The 24656-nt window shown below is 36.4% G+C and overlaps 2 protein-coding genes and 1 long non-coding RNA gene across 8 annotated transcripts in view; 1 reads left to right on the forward strand and 2 right to left on the reverse strand.

Moving 5' to 3' along the window:
- Positions 1-333: 333 nt before the first annotated feature.
- Positions 334-2593, reverse strand: LOC144431340 (uncharacterized). Its single transcript, XM_078119359.1, has 2 exons — positions 1828-2593; positions 334-1760 (listed from the first exon to the last, which is right to left on the reverse strand). Exons 1-2 carry the CDS (start codon positions 2549-2551, stop codon positions 1699-1701), a joined length of 786 nt encoding a protein of 261 aa, XP_077975485.1. The 5' UTR covers positions 2552-2593; the 3' UTR covers positions 334-1698.
- Positions 2594-3606: 1013 nt separating this feature from the next.
- Positions 3607-5016, forward strand: LOC144431262 (uncharacterized). The gene is made up of 3 exons (XR_013479887.1): positions 3607-3712; positions 4259-4486; positions 4831-5016. It is a non-coding gene; the product is annotated as an uncharacterized LOC144431262 (long non-coding RNA).
- A 2769-nt stretch (positions 5017-7785) lies between these two features.
- LOC120332574 (uncharacterized) overlaps positions 7786-24656 on the reverse strand; it is a 30234-nt gene continuing 13363 nt past the window's right edge. For 4 of the 6 annotated variants that reach the window (XM_078119605.1, XM_078119602.1, XM_039399852.2 and 1 more), the window contains 15 exons: positions 24355-24468; positions 23826-23942; positions 21492-21608; positions 20853-20969; positions 20367-20483; positions 19840-19956; positions 19025-19141; positions 17984-18100; positions 17335-17522; positions 16858-17007; positions 14091-14304; positions 10900-11077; positions 10395-10631; positions 9561-9762; positions 7786-8130 (listed from right to left, as the gene is read on the reverse strand). In XM_078119605.1, coding sequence (XP_077975731.1) covers positions 7976-8130; positions 9561-9762; positions 10395-10631; positions 10900-11077; positions 14091-14304; positions 16858-17007; positions 17335-17522; positions 17984-18100; positions 19025-19141; positions 19840-19956; positions 20367-20483; positions 20853-20969; positions 21492-21608; positions 23826-23942; positions 24355-24468 — 2257 coding nt within the window. In that variant the 3' untranslated portion in view covers positions 7786-7975. The remainder of the gene's footprint in view (positions 8131-9560; positions 9763-10394; positions 10632-10899; positions 11078-14090; positions 14305-16857; positions 17008-17334; positions 17523-17983; positions 18101-19024; positions 19142-19839; positions 19957-20366; positions 20484-20852; positions 20970-21491; positions 21609-23825; positions 23943-24354; positions 24469-24656) is intronic. The other 2 variants (XM_078119604.1, XM_078119603.1) reach the window with 2 other exon arrangements.

Here is a 24656-nt window from a genome sequence, read left to right on the forward strand (position 1 = left end):
TTTTATTTCCATCACTGATGCATCTTCCATGAACATGGATGATACGATTGGGGCCCCCATAAATTTAAGGTGTTCGCGATCACTTACGCTTTGAAATACTGCGGCTAGATTTCTCCCTATCTGAGAAAAGTAATTATTAAATGTTGTAGAAATTTTGATACTGTCATGAATAACCTCCCCAGAGTGCTGATTGGTTATCTTTTGGGGTACATTTCTGCTAGAATCAGGGTTTAACAATGAATTTATTATATTCCAAGTCTTTTTAGGGTCATTTATATTTTTTTCGAAGCATTTGGAAAAATGTATCTCTTTGGCTTTATTTTTTAGATGGCATAATTTGTTAGCATACTTTTTATAGTGAAGTTTTTGTTCTATTGAACCATTAATAAAATGAGTTTTGTGCAATCTGTCTCTCACTTTGGTAGAACGCAAAATGCCAGTGGTTATCCAGGGTTTTCTCTCTAGGTGGCGTTCTTTTCTAGTTAATTTACGAATTGGCGCATGTTTATTGCATAGACCTAATACTTTTGAGACAAAATCTTCAAAGTGAAAATTGAAATTTTGACTATCAACATTAGAAAGGTCATAAGAATCAAACAATTCTTGAGCATCTTGAGCAAAGTTAGTGGAATTAAAATTTCTCATATCACGTTTTAGTTTGTGTTGATTATGGGATAATGCATGTTTAATCTGAAATTGACAAAAAATTGGATAGTGATCTGTCAAACAATTTTGCCAGACAACTGAAGAAACACTTTTTTCGCTGATATTTGAATATATATGATCTATCAAAGTAGAACTGGAACTAGTAATTCTCGTTGGGTGTGTAATCAGTGGAATTGTGGCATGGGACCTCAGCATGTCAAGAAAATCTTTTGTGAATTTTGAACAGCTAAATAAGTTTATGTTTATGTCCCCTAGTATTACAAATTTTTTTTTATCTATGGCCAAATTATACAAAGTTAAGCTTAGTGCATTCATAAAATCTGATTCATTGGAACCTGGATGTCTATATACAACTCCAACAATGATTGAAGAGAATTTCCCCGAGCTAATGGGTATTTCTACCCACAGGTCTTCACAAGAGGTGATGCCTAACATATATTTGTTAACCAGCGACGGATTTAAATTTGACTTAAAGTATAATCCAACCCCACCAGCATTAGTTTTGGTCGGAGTGTGTAAGAAATTGTAACCTCTAATACTAATATTAACCACAGGATCGCTTTTTAGTTTGGTTTCTGAGATTGCTATTACACTAGGGAATGAATCTAAATCAACTATAATGTCAGATAACTCATCGATATGCTTTTGTAATGATCTAATATTAAAATGAGCCAAGGTAAATTGGTGATTTGACGAGTTAGGAGTTTTCAAATTATTCAGAACGCTATCAACTGTTTCAAGAGACATACATGGCTTGACATTAATATAATTGAAATATGACGTGTCAAGAGTTTCTAGTTTTCTGTCTATTCTATTTGGACAATAATTAAATGAAAAAAAACACTTTGAACAAGTTGTACAAAAAATATTGTTGTAAGTCAGCAAGGTATTGGCGCAATTTGAGCAAAATTGCTGTGAAGCCATTTTGCCAAGCTACTGTACTAGGTATGAATTTAACAAAATGCAATTACGATAGTTTATCTAAATCTGACAGCTTTTTTATTGGGATTCTTGGACTATCTTTGGTCTTTCTCATATAAATGTTGCCATTTGTTGTCCAGAGTCTCTCGAACATTTTGGATTTTTTGGTGAGTCTGGCATTATAAAGGAGATTACTTCGAAAGTTTGTCAGATTTTCATTAATATAAAGCGAAGTCATACCTGCGATGCCGAAATCTTTAATTTTGGTGGTGTCGTACTTTTTGGCAATGAACTGATTCCTTATGTTTCTGTTGGTGAAGCGAACTATTATAGGTCCAGTGTTAGAGCCATCTTTCCTTGGGATTCGATGTGATATGGATAAGTCAAGTCTCTCAACAGTGATGCCTAATCGTCTGCCCAGATCCACTATAATCCTGTCTGTATTTTCATCATTCTTAAATGGAATTCCATGAAATTCCAGATTTTCTCTTCGTATATACTGAGCAAGGTCTTCCAGCTCAGTATCGAAACGCTTTTGAAGGGTAGTGCACAAACTCAACAGGCTTTTGTTGCTTTCAGATAGATCTTTAACCATTTGATCAAGCTTCATTAGGTAGTCCTTTTGAATTTCGAACTCTGCGTTAATAAAATTTTGGCTTGCCTTCACTGTGTTGAGATCGGTGTCAAGCTTTGAATTTTTCATGTGTAGACACTCCAGCTTTTCAACTAATTCGTCATTTTGTTGGAACATAGCTTCTAGTTTTTCCGCCATTTGTTGCGTATTATTCAGGACGGATTCGTTGATTTGGGTCGATATTTTTCTGTCATGTTCGCTGATTGACTCTTCCAGAATATCTCTCATACTGTCTCCTACAATTGCTCTTAATTCCAGTTTTAGATTTTTGGTAATTCTGGATTCCATCAATTCCAATTTCTTATTTAATTCGTCAATTTTTCCTTCCATTATGACAATATTTTAACTAAGCTACTTATTATGTACGAAGAACCTTAATAACAGCGTATTGGAAATGCACACCCCCTATTCCCCCTCCTTCAAATGTAAAAACGCGAAACTTTCAAATGTGGTTAAAAGAAACACAACTCTACCTACCTGCCAAGTTTCATCTTTTTATTTCTCATATTTGTATGGATTTTCAAGCTTTTGACAGCTACGAGTTAGTTCAGTGTCACCGCGCTGTGTTACGGTACCAGAACTTCTCTATCTTTAGAAGGTCCTGTCTTGTGACAGCGTGAATTGAAATTGCAAGATGGTCCGTTGGACACAAAATGGCGTCCGATATCCGCAGAACGTTTAATGACGTCATAGCAAACAAAAACAAATCTTACAGAGCTAACAGAAATATTTGAAATAAATAAAAGTAATAGCCTTCTGGAGAAAAATTTCATCTTCAACCACTGAAAATTTCAAAGCAATTAGTCCAGTAATCAAAGAGAAAAGCGACTTTTTAAAAACGTGTCAAAGAACAAGAACAAGAACAACAACAACAACAACAACAACACAATATTGAAACGATCGTTATGTCCACTACGTGTCCAATAAAATAAATCATCAGGTACGGGGTAAGGAAATACAATACCTCTCGTTTATTCATTATATACACTATTTACAAGACTTTCTTATTTTTGAAAATAAGATATTTCGTGTTGAAAAATACGTAGTAAGACACCGCTATGATATTCATCACATATTTAGTTAAAAGATTGTTATATGTTGCATAGTAGGAGCACAAAACACACCAATGAATACTACAGTGAAATATAATACCAATTCATATGTTAAGTTATAAATTTTGATAATCTCCATGACGGTAGACAAAGAACAGGATAAAAATGATCTCTCGACTGAAATCTCCCTATTCAAACAGGCAAAGTTAGCCATAAAATGTCAATTAAATTAGTATTTTGCGATGATGTGTTTCATGAGTTCAATTTTGAATTTTTTATAAGAATATGTTTTGAAAATGTCAGGCACATCATTCCAAATTTTGGGGCCAGCAATTTTTATTGACTTTTGGGTAAATTGGAGATTAGTTCGGGAAATAAAAAATGCTCCTTTAGATGCCAAACGAGTGTTATATGGATGGACATCACCACAATCAGTGAAGTGTGTATTGAAAGCCTCTGGTAACATATTATGCCTAAATTGATACATCAATTTGGAAACTTCATAAATATACACATCAGTTAATTTTAAAAGATTCAAACGCTTATAAATAGAACTCATGCTTTGACGCAGCGGGGTGTTGGCCATAACTCTAAGAGCTCGGTTTTGCAAAACCGATATAGATTGAAGCCTACTTCTGTCTGCTGAGCCCCATGCCACAATTCCCTATTGCATGCGGGAATAAAAATGAGAAAAATAAACAGTTTTCATGACTTTTTTAGGATTAAATCTTTTCAACCTTATCATGATTCCCACAGCCCTTGACAACTTTAATTTAAGGCAATTTATGTGATCATCCCATTTTAGTTTATTATCAATAAATACCCCTAGATATTTAACTGAATCATGAATTTTCAATTTGGTACCATTCAAAGTAAAATTGCGACTCAGTGGAATTTTGGAGCGATAATTAATTAGGAGTACTTGAGTTTTCACTGGATTTATAGTTAGTTTATTGCATTTCATCCAAACAGAAATATTTTTCAGGTTTTGCTCAACTTGGCTGGATAAATCAATTATATTGGAAGATATTGAGGTTGCGCTTGTATCGTCAGCAAAGAGTTTCACAAAAGCCCGGGTGCAATTTACTACATCGTTGATATAAACTAGAAACAAATTTGGGCCAAGCACAGAACCCTTGGGGACGCCCACAGAAACAGATTGACGGTGAGATTCTACGCCAGAAAATCACACGAATTGGCTGCGACCTACTAGGTAACTCGCAAAAAGTTTGCTTGCTGTACCACGAATTCCGTAATGTTTTAGTTTGCTAATGAGAATTTTATGGTTCACAGTATCAAATGCTTTTTTCAAGTTCAAAAATATGCTACAGCCTACCAATCCTTTGTCTATGATTTCATAATATTTACAAATTATATCTAATATTGCGTGTTTTGTAGAGTGATGGTTCCGAAATCCAAACTGATGACAATTTATAATAGAATGCTTATCTAGAAAATTTTGAAGGCGCACAACCATTAGCCTAATATCAAAAATAATCGAAAGGCATGAAAGAATAGAAATGGGACGATAATTTGAAACATCTTCTTTTTTTCCAGCGTTAAACACAGGGACAACCCTAGCCACTTTAAGATGATTAGGAAATACACCAAGACGCACAGAATGATTAAAAAGTTGAGAGATTGCAGGACTAATGGTACTACAGAGGAGTTTCACAAGATAAGCTGGAATATGATCAAACCCTGTTGCTTTGTTTGTTTTTAAAGAATTAATGATATTTTCAATATCAATCACTGAGGCCTCTTCCATGAACTATGTTAGGACTACCCATAAATTTAAGGTGCTCATTATCACTCGTATCATCAAATACTGATGACAAATTTTGGCCAATCTTTGAAAAGTAATTATTAAACATTGCTGACATTTTATCACTGTCATGCACAATATCCCCTGAGTACTGATTGATGAGTCTATTAGGGGGGTCTCTGTTAGATTTAGAATTTATTAGGGAATTGATCATATTCCAGGTCTTCTTGGGATCATTTATATTTTTTTGAAGCAATCAGCAAAATACATCTCTTTGGCTTTATCTTTTAAATGACATAACTTATTAGCATACCTCTTGTAATATTGTTTTTGTTCATTCTAACCGGTAATAAAGTGGGGTTTATGCAGCTTATCTCTCACTTTAGTTGAGCGTAGAATGCCCGAGGTGATCCAGGGTTTTTTCTCAAGTTGGCGTTGTTTTCGGGTTAATTTTCTGAGTGGCGCATGCTTATTGCACACACTCATGACTTTGGAGACAAAATTATTAAAATATGAATTGAAGTTTTCAGTGTTAATTGTCCTAGGAATCTCATAAGAGTGAATGAGTTCTTGGGCATCCCTAACAAAGTTGTCTGAGTCAAATTTGCTCATATCGCGCTTCAATTTATGTTGGTGCAGGGGCAGAGCATGGTTAAGTTGAACTTGGCAAAAAATAGAATAATGGTCCGTCAAACATGTCTGCCATACAAATGACAATATATCTTTTTCAAATATATTAGAATACATATGGTCTAATAAGGTAGAAGTAGAGCTAGTTGTTCTCGTCGGGTGTGTTATCAATGGAACTGTGGCATGGGACTTCAGCATGTCAAAAAAGTTTTTTTGTGAAGTTTGAGGAGCGCAGCAAATTAATATTAATGTCACCTAGAATTATAAATTTTTTCTTATCAAGAACCAAATTGTAGAGTGTACTACTGAGTGCACTCATAAAAGATGATTGATTAGGTCCAGGATGTCGATACAATACACCGATAATAATTGGCAAGGAATTTTCAATATGAGTGGGTATTTCCACCCAAAGCTGCTCACAATCAGTGACATCCAACATATATTTATGAATCAGAGTAGGATTAAGATGGGACTTAAAATACATTCCAACCCCACCAGCATTAGTTTTTGTTGGTGTGTGGAAAAAATCATAACCATTTATATCAATATTTACTATGGGGTCTTTTTTAAGTTTAGTTTCGGAAAGTGCTATTATGGTGGGGGATGATTCCAATTCATATATAATGTTTGACAACTCATCAATATGCTTTTGAATTGAACGAATATTGAAGTGAGCTAAAGTTAGTTGATTTTTTGATGTACCAGAGCAATTCAAGACATTTCGAACTTCTCTAACACTCTCAATTGACAAGCATGGCTTAACATTGTAAAAATCACAATCTGAAATATCAAGAATGGCATCTGATTCCGATTCTCTGTCTATTATGCATGGACAAGAAGAAAAAGGGAAAAATGTTTTTAAGCAATCAGGGCAAATTATACTACAACTATAAAGCATGATGTTGGAACATATGCAGCAAAACTGCTGGGAAGCCATTTTGCCAAATTAATTAATATCAATTACACAGGCCCATACGAAGAGTCAATCTACACTAATTTTTCTAAGTCAGACTGCTTTGTAATAGGAATTCTAGGGCTATCTTTAGATTTTTTCATGTAGATATTCACATTTGTGGTCCAGAGCCTTTCATACACTCTGGATTTTTTTGCCACTCTAGCATTATACAGCAGATTTTCCGATAATTGGTAAGATTTCCATCGATATATAATGAACTCATACCTGGGATACCAAAATTCTTTATGTTGAAAGTTTCATATTTCTTAGATATCAATTCATTCCTTTTGTTTTGGTTTGTGAATCTCACAATTATAGGACCAGTTTTGGAGCTGTCTCTTCTAGGAATCCGATGTGAAACTGAGATGTCGAGCCTTTCAACACTAATGCCCAGCAATTTACCTATTTTTACGATGATGTTGTCAGTATTTTCACCTTCAATAAAAGGAATGCCACGTAATTCGAGATTTTCTCTGCGAACATACTGAGCAAGATCTTCAAACTCATGACTGAACCGTTCTTGCAGAAAAGTACACAATCTCAAAAGGTTTTCATTGCTTATTGACAAGTCCTTTACCATCTGGTCCAGTTTCATTATGTAGTCTTTCTGCAACTCGAATTCAGCGTTGATAAAATTTTGGCTTGCTTGCACAGCCCGGATATCATTGTTTAATTTGGAGTTGCTCATTTGCAGACTCTCAAAATCAGTTGTCACCTTAGAAAACTTCTCAACAAGGTCATCACATTGTTTAAACATATTTTCCAATTTTTCCGTCATTTGCTGAGTATTATTCATGACAGATTCATTTATCTGTGTCGACATTTCCCTGCCATGCTGACTTATTGAATCCTCCAGCAAGTCTCTAATACTTTCTTCAAGGATAGCCTTAATTTCGAGTTTCAAATTCTTTGTGATTAATTCCAGTTTAGTTTAGTGGTCAGTTGGGCGAATTTTCCTTCCATTTTGATGAGAAAAGCAAGATGGATAACTAATGTAAATAATATATAGTTTACAAAGTACCTGTGAATCTTAATCAAATAGCGAATATTACAGCAATTTCACTTTTTTGCACACTTCGTCGACACGTGCCATGCCGAAGTTTCAGGTGAGCAACTCCCTATATCTGCATAAACCTAACCCACGAACACGAAAACAAGGACACATTGTTTCAGAACACAATATTCTGTTCATATTATTCAGAAAACATTTCATGATTAACACAAATAAGACTATAAATGAATAAAAAAAAGTTTAAAATGAGTGAAACCGAGCTTAAAATAGTAAAACGAAAATATTCACAAATTAAAACAAAAAATTCACAGAAGAATTCATGTTAAATCAAGATCAAAAATTAAAATTTACGACCACAATGGGCGTTAATATAGTGCCAGTTGTGGGCTACTAGCACAGAAAATATAATTACAGCCATGAAGAGAAGAACACCAAGTGCGATATGAAGTGGAAGGCCAGCTGTATCTGAAGTGGCACCGGCGTCTGGGATGTCGTCTGAAACGTATGAAAGATTTAAGAAGTATGATAATTAGCCTGAAGCATCTTAACTATGTAGGATTGTGATGCTTTTAGATGCAAATCTGCATTTTCTATAAATTAATTTATCCTTCACAATTGTCTGAATCCAGGTCAACTTAGAGTGGGAATAACGAAGAGAGCTTATTACGGCGACTAGGTTACTGACATGGAACAAGACAAGTAGAAAGATATTCATGGAAAAATCGTGACAAACACTGAGCTAGATCTATATTGCTATAAATGTTGTTCGTTTTCACAAGGCTATCTCGAGGAGAAATTGAAACAGCAGGGTGTCACTGGAAATTCCATACCCCTGCAATAACAAAATCCGGAATTCCAGGGTTCGAACAGATTCGTGGATAAAAAAAAACTTCAGTTTAAAGCAGGGGTGTGAAACTTGTGACCCGTGGGTAAAATGCGGCCCACATGCAGAAATTGTGCAGCCCGTGGAGAAGTACCAATTTAAAATGGTATGCGGCCTGCGAAACGAATTTTTAAAAAGCTTTTTTAGGATAAGATTTACATATTTATCCCTGGGGAGAGGAAAGCCAATAAGACGACTTATCCATATGGCGAACCACGGCCCGTCGTCCGGTTACCATTCCAAGTCGGGTATGGGATTAGTTATATAGTTTGTTTTCGGAAGCATGGAAGCCGTAACCGACCAGCGGTTACGTGAACCACCCAACGACGGCGAGGAATCCAGCAATCCTCTCGCACATAATCATCCCTGCATGGGATTCAAACCTGCGAACCCACGCAGAATAATAGCCCGTTGAGCCACACCGCCGCGCGATCCTTTTAAAAAAGGATCGGTGGGTAATGTATCATGAAATAAATATCCACTAATTTTGCATCATTTATCCAAAACAGAAAAAAGTTTACACTCTCAAACAACTAAAGTCATTAGCATACAGTTACAACCCACACAGTTTAGAGCAGGGGTCGGCAACCTACGGCCCGCGGGCCGGATCGGGAGCACTCTAATCCGGCCCGCGACACTTCACTATATTATAGTTAACAAAACCAGTTTTGACGAATATATTCATTAGACTAAATTATATTATAAACTAACAATTATATAATTCACAATCACTCGTTTAATGAGCATATAATTTAATTATAAATAAGCAAATGGCAACAAAACGCAGAAAAGTTGGTGCTAAGTGCAAAGGGTTCAATGGCGCTGAAAATTTTCAAATGGAATTTTATGAGATGCAATGAGGAAATAATTCTATATTCTATTCGAGAGATGTATCACTGCCTGATTTTTATTATAAAAAGTACCATCCGTTAATAAAAATATGTGCAGCCCGCCAATGACTTGCAACCTTAATTTTGGCCCGCGAGCGACAAAAGGTTGCCGACCCCTGGTTTAGAGATAACGGAGAAAATATACAACTTACTTTTCAAGATCAGAACCCCAGTCGCAGTGCTGTTCACATACTCTTCACCAGGGTACATGATTTCAGTTGCAATTCCAGATTTGCCATCAATTACGAATATAGGTCCGAATATTTCTATCTTGCTAGTCTCCTCAAGTGAAGTCTCTTCACTTCTTTTGCGTCTTCCTTGAGTGCTACATTGTCCATAAGCCGTAATGCAGGCCTGTAACAAAATGATTTTCCGTTGTAATATGAAGTGTCTATAAGAACTTAAAAAAACTTAAAATCCCAAAGGAATTTATCGATACGATATATATTGTTACTTATCGATCTTAAGATCGGTAAGTATGTTGATAGGTATTTGTCTGTTTGTTTGTCTGTCTGTCTGTTAGATACACGCAATATCTCACGAAAGCGAGGTTGAATCTGCTCCAAATTTTGCATGTGCATTCATCATAGCTCGGATCAGTAGCCTATCAATTTTGGATGAATTATGTCGTATAATTAGAGAGTTATTAATTTATTAGTGATGGTACACACTGTGTCACTATGGAGTAAGACCACTGTTTTGAGGGATCCCCTAACCCTTCGATCGATAAGTCTTCGGTTTCCAACCGAATTCTAGTTTTGCATTTATTATATAAAGGGTGAGGTGGTGGCCTTGTGGATCACAGATATCTTCAACCTACCAGCCACCTCTTGACTGAAAGTGCAGCTAAGTTCAAGATCGTTGTTTCTAATTTACATCAAGTATCTGAGCTCATTTGGACAAAGACTAAAAGTGTAAATGCCACAAACTTTGAAACCAATCAAAAACTTTCGCTCTGCTTTATATATAAAATAAGCGTTACTTACGCTAGCAGTGCATGCCTGAAGATTTGCATGGATGTAAAATTGTTGGCATCCAGCAATCATAGGCACAGGGAAAGAAACACAAACTGCTGTGCTGAAAAGTCTCGCAGTTGTAGGAAGATATTTGTTGGATCCGATCGGAAGGCAGCCAGCAGTAATGAGGTTAACTGGTGCTGTAGCAGGGTTTGTTGCGGCAGAAGAACATGATAGAAGAAGGTCTTGCAGCCTGAAAGTGGCACCCTGGAGGGAAAAGTAAGATTTTTTCGCAAATAACATTAAAGATTACAATTTATTTAATATTAGGTTTTTTAATGGCAAATCTGAACTTCGTCAAGAAAGGCCTCAATTTTCTCAATATTTATACTTTGAGAAAGTTATTGCTACATTCTACGTGTAAAAAAAGTTGAAAGATAGTTTTCGATGTAACGAAAACTTGCGTAATAAAAATAAAAAAGAATAAACTGTTTCTTTACATTACAAAATTGTCTGGCAATTATGATGCGCTTACCTGTTGCGCTGGTGTGAAAAGTAGATGAATCTTTTGTCCCACAGTGTAAATAGCACCATTGGTGAGAGAAAACTGAACTGGGCATTTGTTCGGGCATGCGGAACCAGATTTGCAGAGCTCGATATTAGCAGTATTTGTTCTTGAACCCTTGCTGATGATGGTGGGTGGGGTATCAATGCTGGAAAAGAACAATTTATGTCATGATTCAATCAATCAAGCAATTTGTATTTTTTCACCAATGTTGAAAATACACAAGGTACATATACGAAGTAGAATAGCGTTTCAGGATGTAGGGAAACGCTGAAAAACCAGTACTGGTTTTTGAGCAGCGACGCCCTAGATGGGGTCTAACACAGTATGAAAAAAAAGATAAAATAGAAAACTTAAAATGAATATAAATAGAGAAGCAAAATATTCACTAATAAATTTGTAAATTGGAAACGTTCAAGTATCCACAGGATTTTTGGGAAATCCAGAGACTGTCGTTAATATAAAGATAAGACTCCAAGCACCATCAAGCAAGTAACCATGGCAACTGCTCAACTGAGGCACCGGCAGTAGGTTAGTGTACAGTTAACGTATATATGGCACCGAGACAAATTTGTATTTTACAGGATGCATAAGGTATAATTTGTGTAACCACTCTTGATCTTAATTCACTCATAAATAGAACTCCAAAAATTATTATGATAGTAACCTTCCAGTGAAGAAGAAAATAATACAAAAGATAAAACAATAACCAACAAACAAAATGCACAGAGGATGAGCATAACTTAGTACAAACTCAAAAGACTTACACCAAACAGTACCAAAAACAGTTGAAAAACATAATAAAACAAACATACACGATATAAAATCTAACAATTGCATTTGATTGCAAAACAATGAAAATTTTGCGCGGCGGTGTGGCTCATCGTGCTAAGCGTTAGGAATAACCGCACCTCTTTTTACCCTACGTGGGTTCGCAGGTTTGAATCCCATGCGAGATGGATATGTGCGAGAGGATTGCTGGACTCCTTGCCGTCGTAGGGTGGTTCACGTAACCGCTGGTCGGTTACGGCTTCCTCCACCATCAATTCCATGCTTCCGAAAACAAATAACTAACTAATTAATCCCATACCCGACATGAAATGGTAATGGGACGAAAGGCCGTAGTTCGCCATATGGATAAGCCGTCTTATCGGGTTTCCTCTCCCCCAAAATAAATATGTAAACCTTATACTTTATTTTAGTCTCCAGCAAACTGTGCAGGCTGAAACAATGCAATTGAACATTTTTTTAACATATATTCATGTGCTAGCCCGAATTGCAAACACATTTCAACGACTAGCCTCCAAACTATAAAAAAAAAAATTTTGATAACAAGGTTAAGCTCTAGCTCAGTGGTTCTTAAACTGGGGGGCGCGAGATGCTCTCAGGGGGGGCGCGAGAGGTCACAAGATGGAATCGGAAATTTACATGTAACGGCTCCTGAAACGGTCTCCGCGTTCGTTAAAAATACCGGCTTTTTCGTGTTATAATAAATTTTTCTGTCTCGTAATAACTACAATAATTCAAGATGTCTCTCTATTTTAAGTCATTTGTGTTCAAGGTAACTCGCGGTTGCGGTGACTTACGACAAAATAAACTCATTACCTATCTAAAATACCACGCCAATCCGCGGACATAATAAAGTGTGATCAACTGCCCGATTATATTTAGTTTTTATATTTATTGCACTCGTTGTCGTCATTAGAAAGATCTGGTATAATATTCCAGAAAGTATATTTAATTTAGTACAATTAAAATACATGTAAAGTATATATATTAGTAGATGAAAAATACATATTCATCGAAACGAAACCCACGCTGTACGGCTTTTGAGTCAGTCCTCGAGATTACGCCAGTCGTTAAAAGAGCCGACTTTTTCAACGGATATGTAATGGTTTTTCTGTTGAATAAAATATTCAATCCATGATTGATATACTTATTTAAAATGGTTGCTTTATTTGTTTTGATTTTTATTCTTGCCAATTTCACCAATATGAGCTGTCCCTGCAACTCTTACTCCGCTCTATCGCAATGCCGACACTCGATTAATTTCAAGATATCACAGTTACAGATATTCCAGAGTCTGCGATCCCAAGGAGTAAAAATTTATATCAAGTCTGTGGTTTTAGAAAACTACTGGTGTGCCGCACGCACAAGGAATTTATGAGATTTTCAATGTCCAAGAAAGTGTTTTTAATCTGACGCGGTCCACCCCAAAACAAAACTCATGGCGTTTTCCGTTTTATTTTTAGTAAATTTTAAGTTACGGGTTCACTTTTTTATTCTATCGTTAGCATCTCGTCGCTGATGATTATAATAAAAACTAACTCGTTTTCCTCAGAGGTGTTATGGTTCCATTCGAGAACAAAAAAAGTAATTATAATAGTCTTCGCGGCTCAAGAATATGTCGAGGGAAATTTCGGATTTAGGAAGAATAAACACCGAAATCAAGATTTTTAGGGCTTAAATAACACGCCACGCTGACGTAAACAATGGAGATTTGAACAAAATGCAATCGCAAACGCCTTAGCGACAACAATTGATTGAAATTTTACGTGTCTTATGTAAACGTTTAAGCAGAAAAAACATTAAAGCATAGGTTTATTGCTTGTTTAGTTTTACTTAATAATTAGATTGACTTTGCCAAGTATTGAAAACTGAGCGGAAAAACGAGAAAGTATGATGACCAACCACTATTTGGCTTTATACATACGACAGTGAATGGCGAAGATGTACTCCGAAGCGTTTTATGCCTAAACAATCTGAGCAATGACGCTATGAGACCAACACTCGGTTATAGCGCCATCCTAATATATAACAACTTGTCCATCACAAAAGCATTTTTTCAAAGCAAAAAGAGGGGGGGCGCGAAGTATGTCAAATTTTTCAAAGGGGGGCGCGGCTCAAAAAGTTTAAGAACCACTGCTCTAGCTGGTTAAGTATTCCATGAAAAAAATTAGCCTTTTGGATTAGATTAGAATTTACATAGTTATCTCAGGGGAGAGCGAAGCAGATACTACGGCTTAATCATATGGCGAATCACGGCCTCTCGTCCGGTTACCATTCCATTTCGGGTATGGAATTAGTTATCCAGTACTTGTTTTCAGAAGCATGGACTTTCAATATTTTAAGGAGACTGCTAACTAATACAAAAAACGTACCTTGGTCTCATTGATGTAACAATACTATATTGTTTCTCATAATTGCAAATAAAATGAATGATGGGCACCGGCATATCAGCCAAACCATTTCCAATAAGTCTGTTGATCCAGATATAATTTGAGACCTGAGTTTTTCCATTTGCAGCAGGGGTGACCCTTGAACCGCAGCCAGTGAACGGAAGAGGAAGTGTGAATATGTACTGTCCATTTTGTACTGAAACAAATAAATTTTGTAAATGAAAAAATTTTCAAGCGTACAGCAACATTAGCACAAAGATGGATCTAGTTCTGTGTCATTAAGTTGTTTTAGATCAGCGGTCTCAACCTTTTACTGGCCACGTGCCACTTTTGTTCTTTTTACTCTGGCCGCGTACCACCGACAGAACCTTTTTTGTGGTGAGGAACAATGGCTCAAGAAACTCGCTATGGTGGTATTTTATGTGGCACTACATCCATTTTAGATCTTCGTGCAAAGTTTTAACGTATTTATTTTATGCAGTAACAACGTATTAATTACGTGCAAAATCACGAGAATTTGCGTTAATTGCCGTCAGGGCTGAAAGGCTTTGTCTATTGCTCGTTTCGTTTTAGGTGGGCAGTAGCGGGCGAGGGCGGTCTCAAGACAAGAACTGCTGCTAGTGCTATAAACCCGTTGTCGCCATATTTAAGCAACTCAAAAGTTAACTGTTGCAATAATTCAATCTGCTCGCGTACCACTTGAAAAGCTTCCGCGTACCACTAGTGGTACGTGTACCCAGTGATGAGCTGGAAAATCGTAACAACCGGAACGCACCTAATTCGCAAAAATGTTTTGACTGTCTTAAGATAGAGTCGATGAAATATGGAGAAATTATCTGAAATATGTCTGTAGAATTACAAGAATATTTATAACAAATCAATACAAATGTTATTTTTAGAAAGGTATAGAATGAATTTCCATGGGATCAAAGGTCGGGGAATTATCTATTATTACACGTTACTTTTGTACTAATTATTTGCACGATGTGATGTAAAAAGAATTACGAATTATAATGTAACAAAAATTCGTAACTACATTAACCAGAGAAACTAGACTTCTTGTACTATAATTTTATTTTAACCACAGGAACGCAAACGCAATGAAATGTCCGACAACCAGAACGCCGTTTCGGTGCGTTCCGGCTACAGCTCACCACTGCGTGTACCACGGTTGAGAACCACTGTCTTAGATGACCCGAGTCCCAAACCCCTTCATATTTGTTAAATGCCTACCAGGGTCAACTCATTTTTCTACTGGATTTAAACTAACTCCCACGCAAACCAATGCAAGCCGACATATTTGCATGTCTTTGCGTAATCTCTGAGATAGTACAATATAAATGTAAATCTTCGAAAAAATCTTCGGATAGAAAGTAGGTCACTCTCTCAAAACAGCGGGACTTTCATGGTGATCTTGCATAATTAGGGCTGGGAATGGTTAATCGGTTAACTGGTTAACCAATTTCAGATGGTTAACGAATCAGCAAATCAGCTTCATATTTGTTAAATGCCTACCAGGGTCAACTCATTTTTCTACTGGATTTAAACTAACTCCCACGCCAATGCAAGCCGACATTTGAAAATTGCATGTCTTTGCGTAATCTCTGAGATAGTACAATATAAATGTAAATCTTCGAAAAAAATCTTCGGATAGAAAGTAGGTCACTCTCTCTCAAAACAGCGGGACTTTCATGGTGATCTTGCATAATTAGGGCTGGGAATGGTTAATCGGTTAACCGGTTAACCAATTTCAGATGGTTAACGGTTACGATTTATTTTAACCGTTAACTGACATCTCAGGTACAAATCAGCTTCATACCGTACAATTTCTTCAAATATGATTAGTTGATTACGTCATCGCAAATTTATCTCTTATTCAAAAGAATATTACAAACTGTGTGGGTAAGGACTCAATAAATGTGAAAAAGAACGAAAGTACCAAGATTGCTGATTATGGAAATTTAACAATGATGAATTTAGAATCAGTTTTCGGTCGATTTCGAAATATATTGTTCACGATTATATTGCAAAATCGGATATTCAATGTCATACAACAAGTGCGCAGTTGATGCCGTTTTTCTTTATATGATATAAGTAAAATTTGCACATCGAACACTGATAATTTGTCACATAAATGACGTTTAACAACGGAATCAGGTTTTCTAAAATACTTCCACACGCCCGAACCACGCTGCCTATCTATTGCAGCAGAGCAATCATGAAACTATCTCGAGTCATGAATAATTCTAATAAGCGATACCGGGATAAGAACATGCAAAATTGCTTTATAGCATTGTGACGTAACGACCTGAAATTATAAATTATTACGTCAGATGTCACGCGGCGGTTAACCGGTTAATTTCACCCGGTTAACGGTTAAAGTGTTTTCCCTGAAACTCCCAGCCCTATGCATAATCTTTCAACAAAAAAAGTGGCCGTCGAAACACGATGTCAACCCATCTTTTGGACGAGGAAGGGCGTTACACTGAAGCGATATCGGTGTCGGGGATGTCCTTTTGCCTGGGAGTCGAGTTGATACATTGCATTGTTCTAGTGCGGTTGCATTAATTTAGTACCGGGGAAAATCAATGCACGGATCGCACTGCTCTGATCTAGCAATTTTGCACTAATCCAAAAGTCGAGAATGCAGCAATTAACTTGCAAACCACCTCCATAAACAAGAGGATTTTCAGGTTTAATGTGCTGACCTATCATCTTTACAAATTCAATTAGAAACTTGGTATACTACCTGTAGCTGGACATGTAGGTGCCGGATTCATGGCATGGCTAGGCGACATGAACATTTTGTAGCCCCCTATGCCTCCGTCGTACTGAGCAACTATTGCAGCATTGATTGATACAGTGATTGCATTGTTGCCACAATTAACCACCGGAGCAGCTAAAGAGATGGAAAAATGGTTTTACGATAAGTTACACATTAAGCTCTTATCATTGGAAGGCAGACATATTTTTTGTTTGAATTTTGGGAGCCTCTAAATCAGTGGTTGGCAAACAGCGGTCAGTGGGGCAGTTACAGCCCGCGTAATGATTTATATGTTTGAGACTTTTTACCATTTTTTTGTGAAATTTTATAAAAATAGTATTTTAAAAAATCTCAATAAAAAGTTCTTGACAGAGTGTAATGTTATCCCATTTTTTAAACATCTCATTCAAGCTTTGCAGGAGCTTCAAAAATCTCATCTCATTTGTAATCTAATCGACTCACGTATGCCACAGTTCTTTCCGAGTAATCCATTGGTGCTCTGGCAGTAATACCCATCGGAATGTCTACAAGACGGTTTGCATAGGCATCCTCCTTTACAAGGGCTTGGGGTGCACGGATCGTTTTGTTTTGGAGTTTTTACTGTACACGTCGTCCCTTGCCATCCAGTTACACAATAACAGAAGAAAGTCCTTTGAAAGAAATAGAATTTTTATTGCCAGCTTTTGAGATTTTGTGTTAGGGTTTTCCTAATTCCTACCATGAAAAAACAATTATCCCTCAAAGAATTATTTTAGTAAAGATATTTTACTATACAGGGTGTCCATACATAAAGTCCCTTTACAATTTCAATAAAAGGAGTAATAACAAGGGCACGACTTTGCTCTGATACCAGCATAATAGTAGGAAACCAATGGTCTATGCGTTTAGCATTCTACATCCGAGAGAATAAAGCCAACTTGCATTGATAAATTCTCACAAATTCTGGGACATCTTCGCTAGATTCTTAAAGTTAGAAATCAATGACTGCTTTTATCTAGCCTTTTTTGAAGCAAAAAAGACATTAGTGAGCGCCCTATTATGTCAATACACAACAATATATCTAACTGGCTAATTCTCCTCAAATTTTTTAAACTCTTATATCATTACTTACAATCCGTTAACATTGCAAGTTCCACTATTCTGGCAGGGATTTGGGATACATGGGTTTCTTGGTATTGGGTCGCAATAGTTTCCGCCGTATCCAGATCTGCATAAGCAGACAAAAGAGCTGAAAAAGAATAAAATAAAATGATGAAAGATTGATTTATTTTTAGACGATTAGGTTCAAAAGTGTTTTACTGAACAAGAAAAAACATCTCTTCAAGAAATAGCGAGTTAGATTTATTAGGTTCAAAAGTGTTTTACTGGACAAGAAAAAACAATCTCTTCAAGAAATAGCGAGTTAGATTTATTTTTAGACGATTAGGTTCAAAAGTGTTTTACTGAACAAGAAAAAACAATCTCTTCAAGAAATAGCGAGTTAGATTTATTTTTAGACGATTAGGTTCAAAAGTGTTTTACTGGACAAGAAAAAACATAATCTCTTCAAGAAATAGCGAGTTAGATTTATTTTTAGACGATTAGGTTCAAAAGTGTTTTACTGGACAAGAAAAAGCATAATCACTTCAAGAAATAGCGAATTATTTAGGATAGAATAAGATTTGCATATTTATCCCATGAAGAGGAAAGACAATCATATGGCGAACAATGGCTTCTTGTCCGGTCACCAGTCGATGCTGGGTATGGGATTAGTTAACCATGTATTTGTTTTCAGAAGAGAACAAGGTGAAAGGACCTGTTGTTTATTGTACAATATCCCTGTACCACTTGCTCTACCTGAAACTAAGAATCCACGGCGCGCCATATGATTAAGCCAATACCCAACATGGACTGATAACTGGATGAAGGACATGGTACACGATATGATCAAGCACTCTTTTGAACACTTCTTTACTTCCCCCCTGGTCGAATATGGAAATCCCATAATAATGTAAAAATCTGAAAAAGTAAGACTAGGGGAAGTAAGAAGGCCATTCCTATTCAAATTGGTATAGTTATAACAATAGTATAGTGCAAAGTTCCACTGCAAACTAAAATGTTCCCATAGGCTTCCATGAGAACTCTGCTCCTATAACTATATATAACTCCTTACTTTCCATTTACTTGACATGTTCCACCGTTCCTGCATGGACTGGGTATACAAGGATTCTTGGGTATTGGATCACAGTATTGGCCACCATAGCCAGTCAGACAAGCACAGTAGAAAGTCCTGGAATATATAGAGAATTATTTTAATTTAACAAAAAAAGATAACAAGGGTCCCATATTCAGAGCTCAGAAGATAAGCAAACTCAACTCTTGAGCAAGCAATTTCAAGAGTGATTACTAAATGAAAGTTTTTCTTGTCAGGGGTATACATTGACATCTGAAGGATCAATTTATGAACAGCAGTAGTGCATATTAAACTAGTCAGCATCTCCGGTAAAAAATATGATTCACATTTTATCCAGATGGAGAGGAAAGCCGATAACACAACTTGAGCATATGGTGAACCACGGCCACATGCGAGGACTTGATGGTGGAGAAGCCGTAACCAGCCAGCGATTACATATGAACCACCTTATGGCGCGAGAAGTCCAGCAATCTTCGCACATAACAATCATGAGATTTGAACCTGCAAACCCACGCAGAGTAATCAGAAGAAGATCTCGTTAAACTCCGGGGATATTAGGTAGGGGCTTTCAACCCATAAAACCCAGTCCTTCCTCCCCAAAAAAATCACCTTTTCTTATTTATCAGTGGCTGCTATTCACTAAAGATATTAAAAATAAGTATCTACTCTAATATCAGTGGGATACCGCAGAAAGCCTTGCAAAGAATTATGCAGTCTCTTTAATGAATAAATATTAAATGTCGCACAGCCAGTTCTGACAAACCACTAAATTACAGAAATATACGATTACTCACTGTCCATTGACATTGCATGTTCCACCATTCCTGCATGGGTTTGGTACGCACGGATTCTTCGGTATCGGGTCACAGTATTCTCCTCCAAAACCAGCAAGACAGAAGCAGTAGAAAGACCTATATTGTAAAATAATAGTGTTGTAGCATTCACATAAAATGTTTAAGGTACATAGCTCCATGCCTGATAAGACTCGCCAACGGTGGTGTATCTACGCCAGATGGCGCCCATGGCAAAGTTTAAAAATGCGCACCCTTGATAGTCAGAGACAATTTTTTTATTAATGGGTATTGTTTAAACGAGATTCTTCTATGTTATTATTTAAGTATAAAAGTCCCAGTTTTTTTTCCCATTTATAGTTTTTGTTAATACTTTTTATGATTAAAACTTTTCACTCTTTTGCGCCTCTTTCCAAACATGCAAAAGCCATGGCTGCCATACCCTAGATCCGCCAATGATATGTTATAGGCTTGTAAATATCAAGTGTTTGGAGGTTTCAATACAGATATAAAAACAATTGAGTACTTACTGTCCATTCACATTACATGTTCCTCCATTCCTGCATGGGTTTGGTACACACGGATTCTTAGGTATCGGGTTGCAGTATTGGCCTCCAAAACCAGGCAAACAAGAACAGTAGAAGTTCCTAAAATGTAGTATAAAACAAGAGCCTTAAAATAGCTATCATTCATATGAAACAAGTAACTGATTGAGTATCAGATCTAGACGTCATATGGGCTTTCTAATCTTACCCTTATCTATTTTTGTAATTGTCTAATTGGCATTTTATCTACATATTCAGAAATGAGACAATTTGCCAAGATTATGATGAGTAAGAGTTGTTCTAGGGCATATCTTAGTTTGAAGAGAAGGGCGCCCTTCAAAAGTCAGGAGGGATTGATATTTAACAAGTCACATAAAGCTCATCTTCAGAAAGATATACAAAATCATGTACAAATAAAATTCGAAGATATTGTTAAGTTTAGAGATACTTTGTTTACAGAGAAATACTTACTGTCCATTAACATTACATGTTCCTCCATTCCTGCATGGGTTTGGTACACACGGATTCTTGGGTATCGGGTCGCAGTATTGGCCTCCGAAACCAGGCAAACAAGAACAGTAGAAGCTCCTAAAATGTAGAATAAAACAAGAGCCTCAATATAGCTATCATTTCATCCATATAAAACAAGTTCATATGAAACAAGTAACTGATTGAATATTCCATATCCAACATGGACTGGTAACCGGAAGAGATGCCATGGTACGTCATGATTGAGTCTTATCAGCGTCTTATCAGCGTTCCGCTCCACCAGGATAAAAAGATCTTATTCATATTCTTTGCAATTTTAATTGTCTAAATTGGAATTTTATCTACATATTCAGAAATGAAATAATTTGGCAAGAGTATGGGTTTAGTCTGTCAAGAAAGTGTTGCACTGATGTATTTAAGAGGGGCGTAACTTAGTCTAAAGGTAAGGTTGTCCATCAAAAGTGAAGGAGCATCCCACTAATATGTAACACTCACTGAAAGCTTATCTTTGCAAAAAGATGTACAAAATCATGTACAAAATTTTGGGGATGGTGTGAAAACTTTTCATTTCTCATTAGAAAAAGGGTTTTGATGTCTTACTACAAACGGAGAAATACTTACTGTCCATTCACATTACAGGTCCCCCCATTCCTGCACGGGTTTGGTACACACGGATTCTTGGGTACCGGATCGCAGTATTGGCCTCCAAAACCAGCAAGACAAAAGCAATAGAAGGACCTTCAAAATGAAGAGCAATAAGGTATATTTATTGTGCAAATAGTAGCTTATTAGAATAAGATCAACCATGGCTGTTCAGGCCTGAGTCAAAATGACAAAGCACACTTCTCAATGCTTAAAAGACTGTAAAACAATTGTAAAGCATATTAACTAAAATTTGTTTCTTCATGGATATATTTTAAGGGCCTAAATAGAGGAAATATTCTGATACTCTCATCCTCTGGCTTTTTTAGTCAAGTTAGGATTGTTGCAATTTGGAGTTCAGTCTTAGCCAGGATCTTATTTTAATTCGTGAGTTCGGTGTCTAGTCTAAATTTTAAATTTCTCAGAGGAGTCTTTTGAGTTGAATGTCAGACTTTTAAATGAGAGATCAAAATTCTGATGGATACTATAGTTGACAAGCTACTATAATAGTGTAATATATAGAATATGTTCTCAAAGTGCAGCCCCATGGCTCTGTGAGAGAAACCTAGGGGGAGAGGGAGAACTTATTTTTTGTCAAACCACAAAACATGATAAACATAATAAAACAAATCATAATACAGTTTTTGGTAGATGACTAATGATCTTGGTAACGATACGACCATATGTTGTCATCCGAGTCAGTCATCGGTAGTCAGTAGGACAGGGATAGCGAACCTTTTTCAACGAATGGGTCAAAAAATTTTTATCGCGGAACAGAATAGAGCGGGTCACAGATATATAATCAATGTTTATATCTATAGGGAACTTCCGAAACAAATCTTATCTTCTCTTGGTGTAGTTTTGGGCTTTATTTATGCAGCACTTTTATCAGGGACTTTTTATGGCTCTCGATTTTGTGAAATTAGAGTACGAAAACACGCATATGAGTTAACGAAAACGTTTAGGATGATGCGGCAAATTATTTTACGGTTTCAAAGGGTTTGGAAGAAATTCCATTCTGATAGTGTTATATTTTTCGATCATCTTTCAACCACATTAGGGCATTTTGTACCGTCCTATTGTTATTTCAGATTTCTAGGTTTTTATTTCAAGTCTGAAAGATTTTGTTTTCTCAACCGCATTGTAGGCGAGAAACTAATAAACTGCAAAATAGCATCTGGTTCTCGTATAACCCCTAAACAGTCTGCAAATGGACCTCTGAAAGAGACGAGATGTTGCGAGAAATAAACAATCAATTGCAATCAATCAAACGATCTCAGAGCCAATAGCTGAATAACTTTACACAGCGATGCAGAGTGCAGACACGGCATCCAGATTAGTAGTTTTGAAAATTACCATACCTGCCCGAAAATTAACAAATTGAGTATGAGCGATCGCAGCCCTGGCTACCAAACTGACGGTACATCATAATAGTTCAGTTATTGTTAGATTAATTTAAGGCCGGTTTGATCAATTTTTATCACTGTTATATTAGCATTTTATTTTATTCGTGCGTTGGCGGGTCACGAATAAAACGCGGTGGAGGCACTTTGTGACCCGCGGGTCAGTGGTTCGCCATCCCTGCAGTAGGGGCTTCACGAGCTATTCGTTCACTTATTAAAACACCGACTTGGCTAATTTTGTTAAAACTAACTAAAGAAGCAATAACAGCATCAATAAAATTTGACAGCAGCAGCATCAAAATGTGGTAACAGGGGAATTTAAACACGACATTGAGTTCCAATAGAGAACAATGTTCCAATAATGCGTTTCCTTGTTTTTATTTTTATAACTTTATTATGCAGTTTCGTAAATAATACTCTTCACAAGCCCCATAACACCAAAAGTTTAAGAACCCTTGTTTATGCGCCAATGTTTTTATCAAAATAACTTCTAGAACAGTCTAGAGCAGGGCTACTCACTATTTTTACCCGAAGGTCGGCATACAATAATTAAAAATTTTGAGTCGGGACTTTCCAGAAATTATATTTCGGCATCCTTAAACACGCACTTCCTCGGCCGACTAATGATTATTAGCTAATCAAGAGTGTTTGTTATGGCGTTATAGTTCTTTTCATATATATCTTAAAATCCATAAAAGTGATTTTATAAAAGGAAACTTCAAGTGGAGCTAAAGATCCCAAAAAAATGCGCGGACCGAATCGAATACCCGAAAGTCCGTATCCGGACCGCGGTTCGCCAGTTGAGTAGCCCTGGTCTAGATTTCTCATTTTTTAAACCTTAATTTTGAGCTGATTGTAAAATAACAAGAACTTCTTTTACTTAGTAATGCAAGAAAAAAAGTTCACATACTGTCCATTAACATTGCAAGACCCCCCGTTCCTGCATGGGTTCGGTGAACATGGGTTCCTGGGTATTGGATCACAGTATTCCCCTCCATATCCTGACAGACAGAAGCAGTAAAAGGTACTAAAAACAAAATGATTTAATTTTAGAAATTTTTAATAACAGGTGGAACATAAAGCAATATTCATGTTAAAATAAAATGTTAGAGATTGCTTAACGTGGAGCGAAAAAAGATGATATTATCACTCTTAGTGAATCTCTGTACGGTCATCAACTTCCAGATTAAATTATCAAGGTAACAATAAAAATCTCAGCCATACATAAAGTATGACAGCGAACAACATATTTACAAACTTAATTAGTGAATTACAAAATTTTGGATGGTTGTAGGTTTTGTTTTAGCTATCAAAAAATTCAGCCGGCACAACTGTTAACACTGCTTTTTCTGCTAGTAAGAAATTCAACGCAACACAGCATAATTCCTAATATGGCTGATATAAATTGATTTGAAAATACTTTTCTTTCAAATACTTACTTTCCATTTACATTACAAGTTCCCCTATTCCTGCATGGGTTTGGAACACAAGGATTTGGAGCACTCTCACATCTAGTCCCAGAATATCCAGTCTCGCAATGGCACAACGCAACCCTGTTAAGAAAAGCATTTAAAAAACTTTATACTGCACCCATACCTAAATGCATGGTGTCCATAAAGTCCCTTTACAATTTCAATTTTGTTATAAACTTAGTTTTCAATATATTTTAACCAGGTTTGTTATATACAATCAAAATGTACAATTTTCATTAAATTACTAATTAATTAATATACTTGATAAT

This window comes from Styela clava, chromosome 13, assembly GCF_964204865.1.
Source record: "Styela clava chromosome 13, kaStyClav1.hap1.2, whole genome shotgun sequence".
NCBI lineage: Eukaryota > Metazoa > Chordata > Ascidiacea > Stolidobranchia > Styelidae > Styela > Styela clava.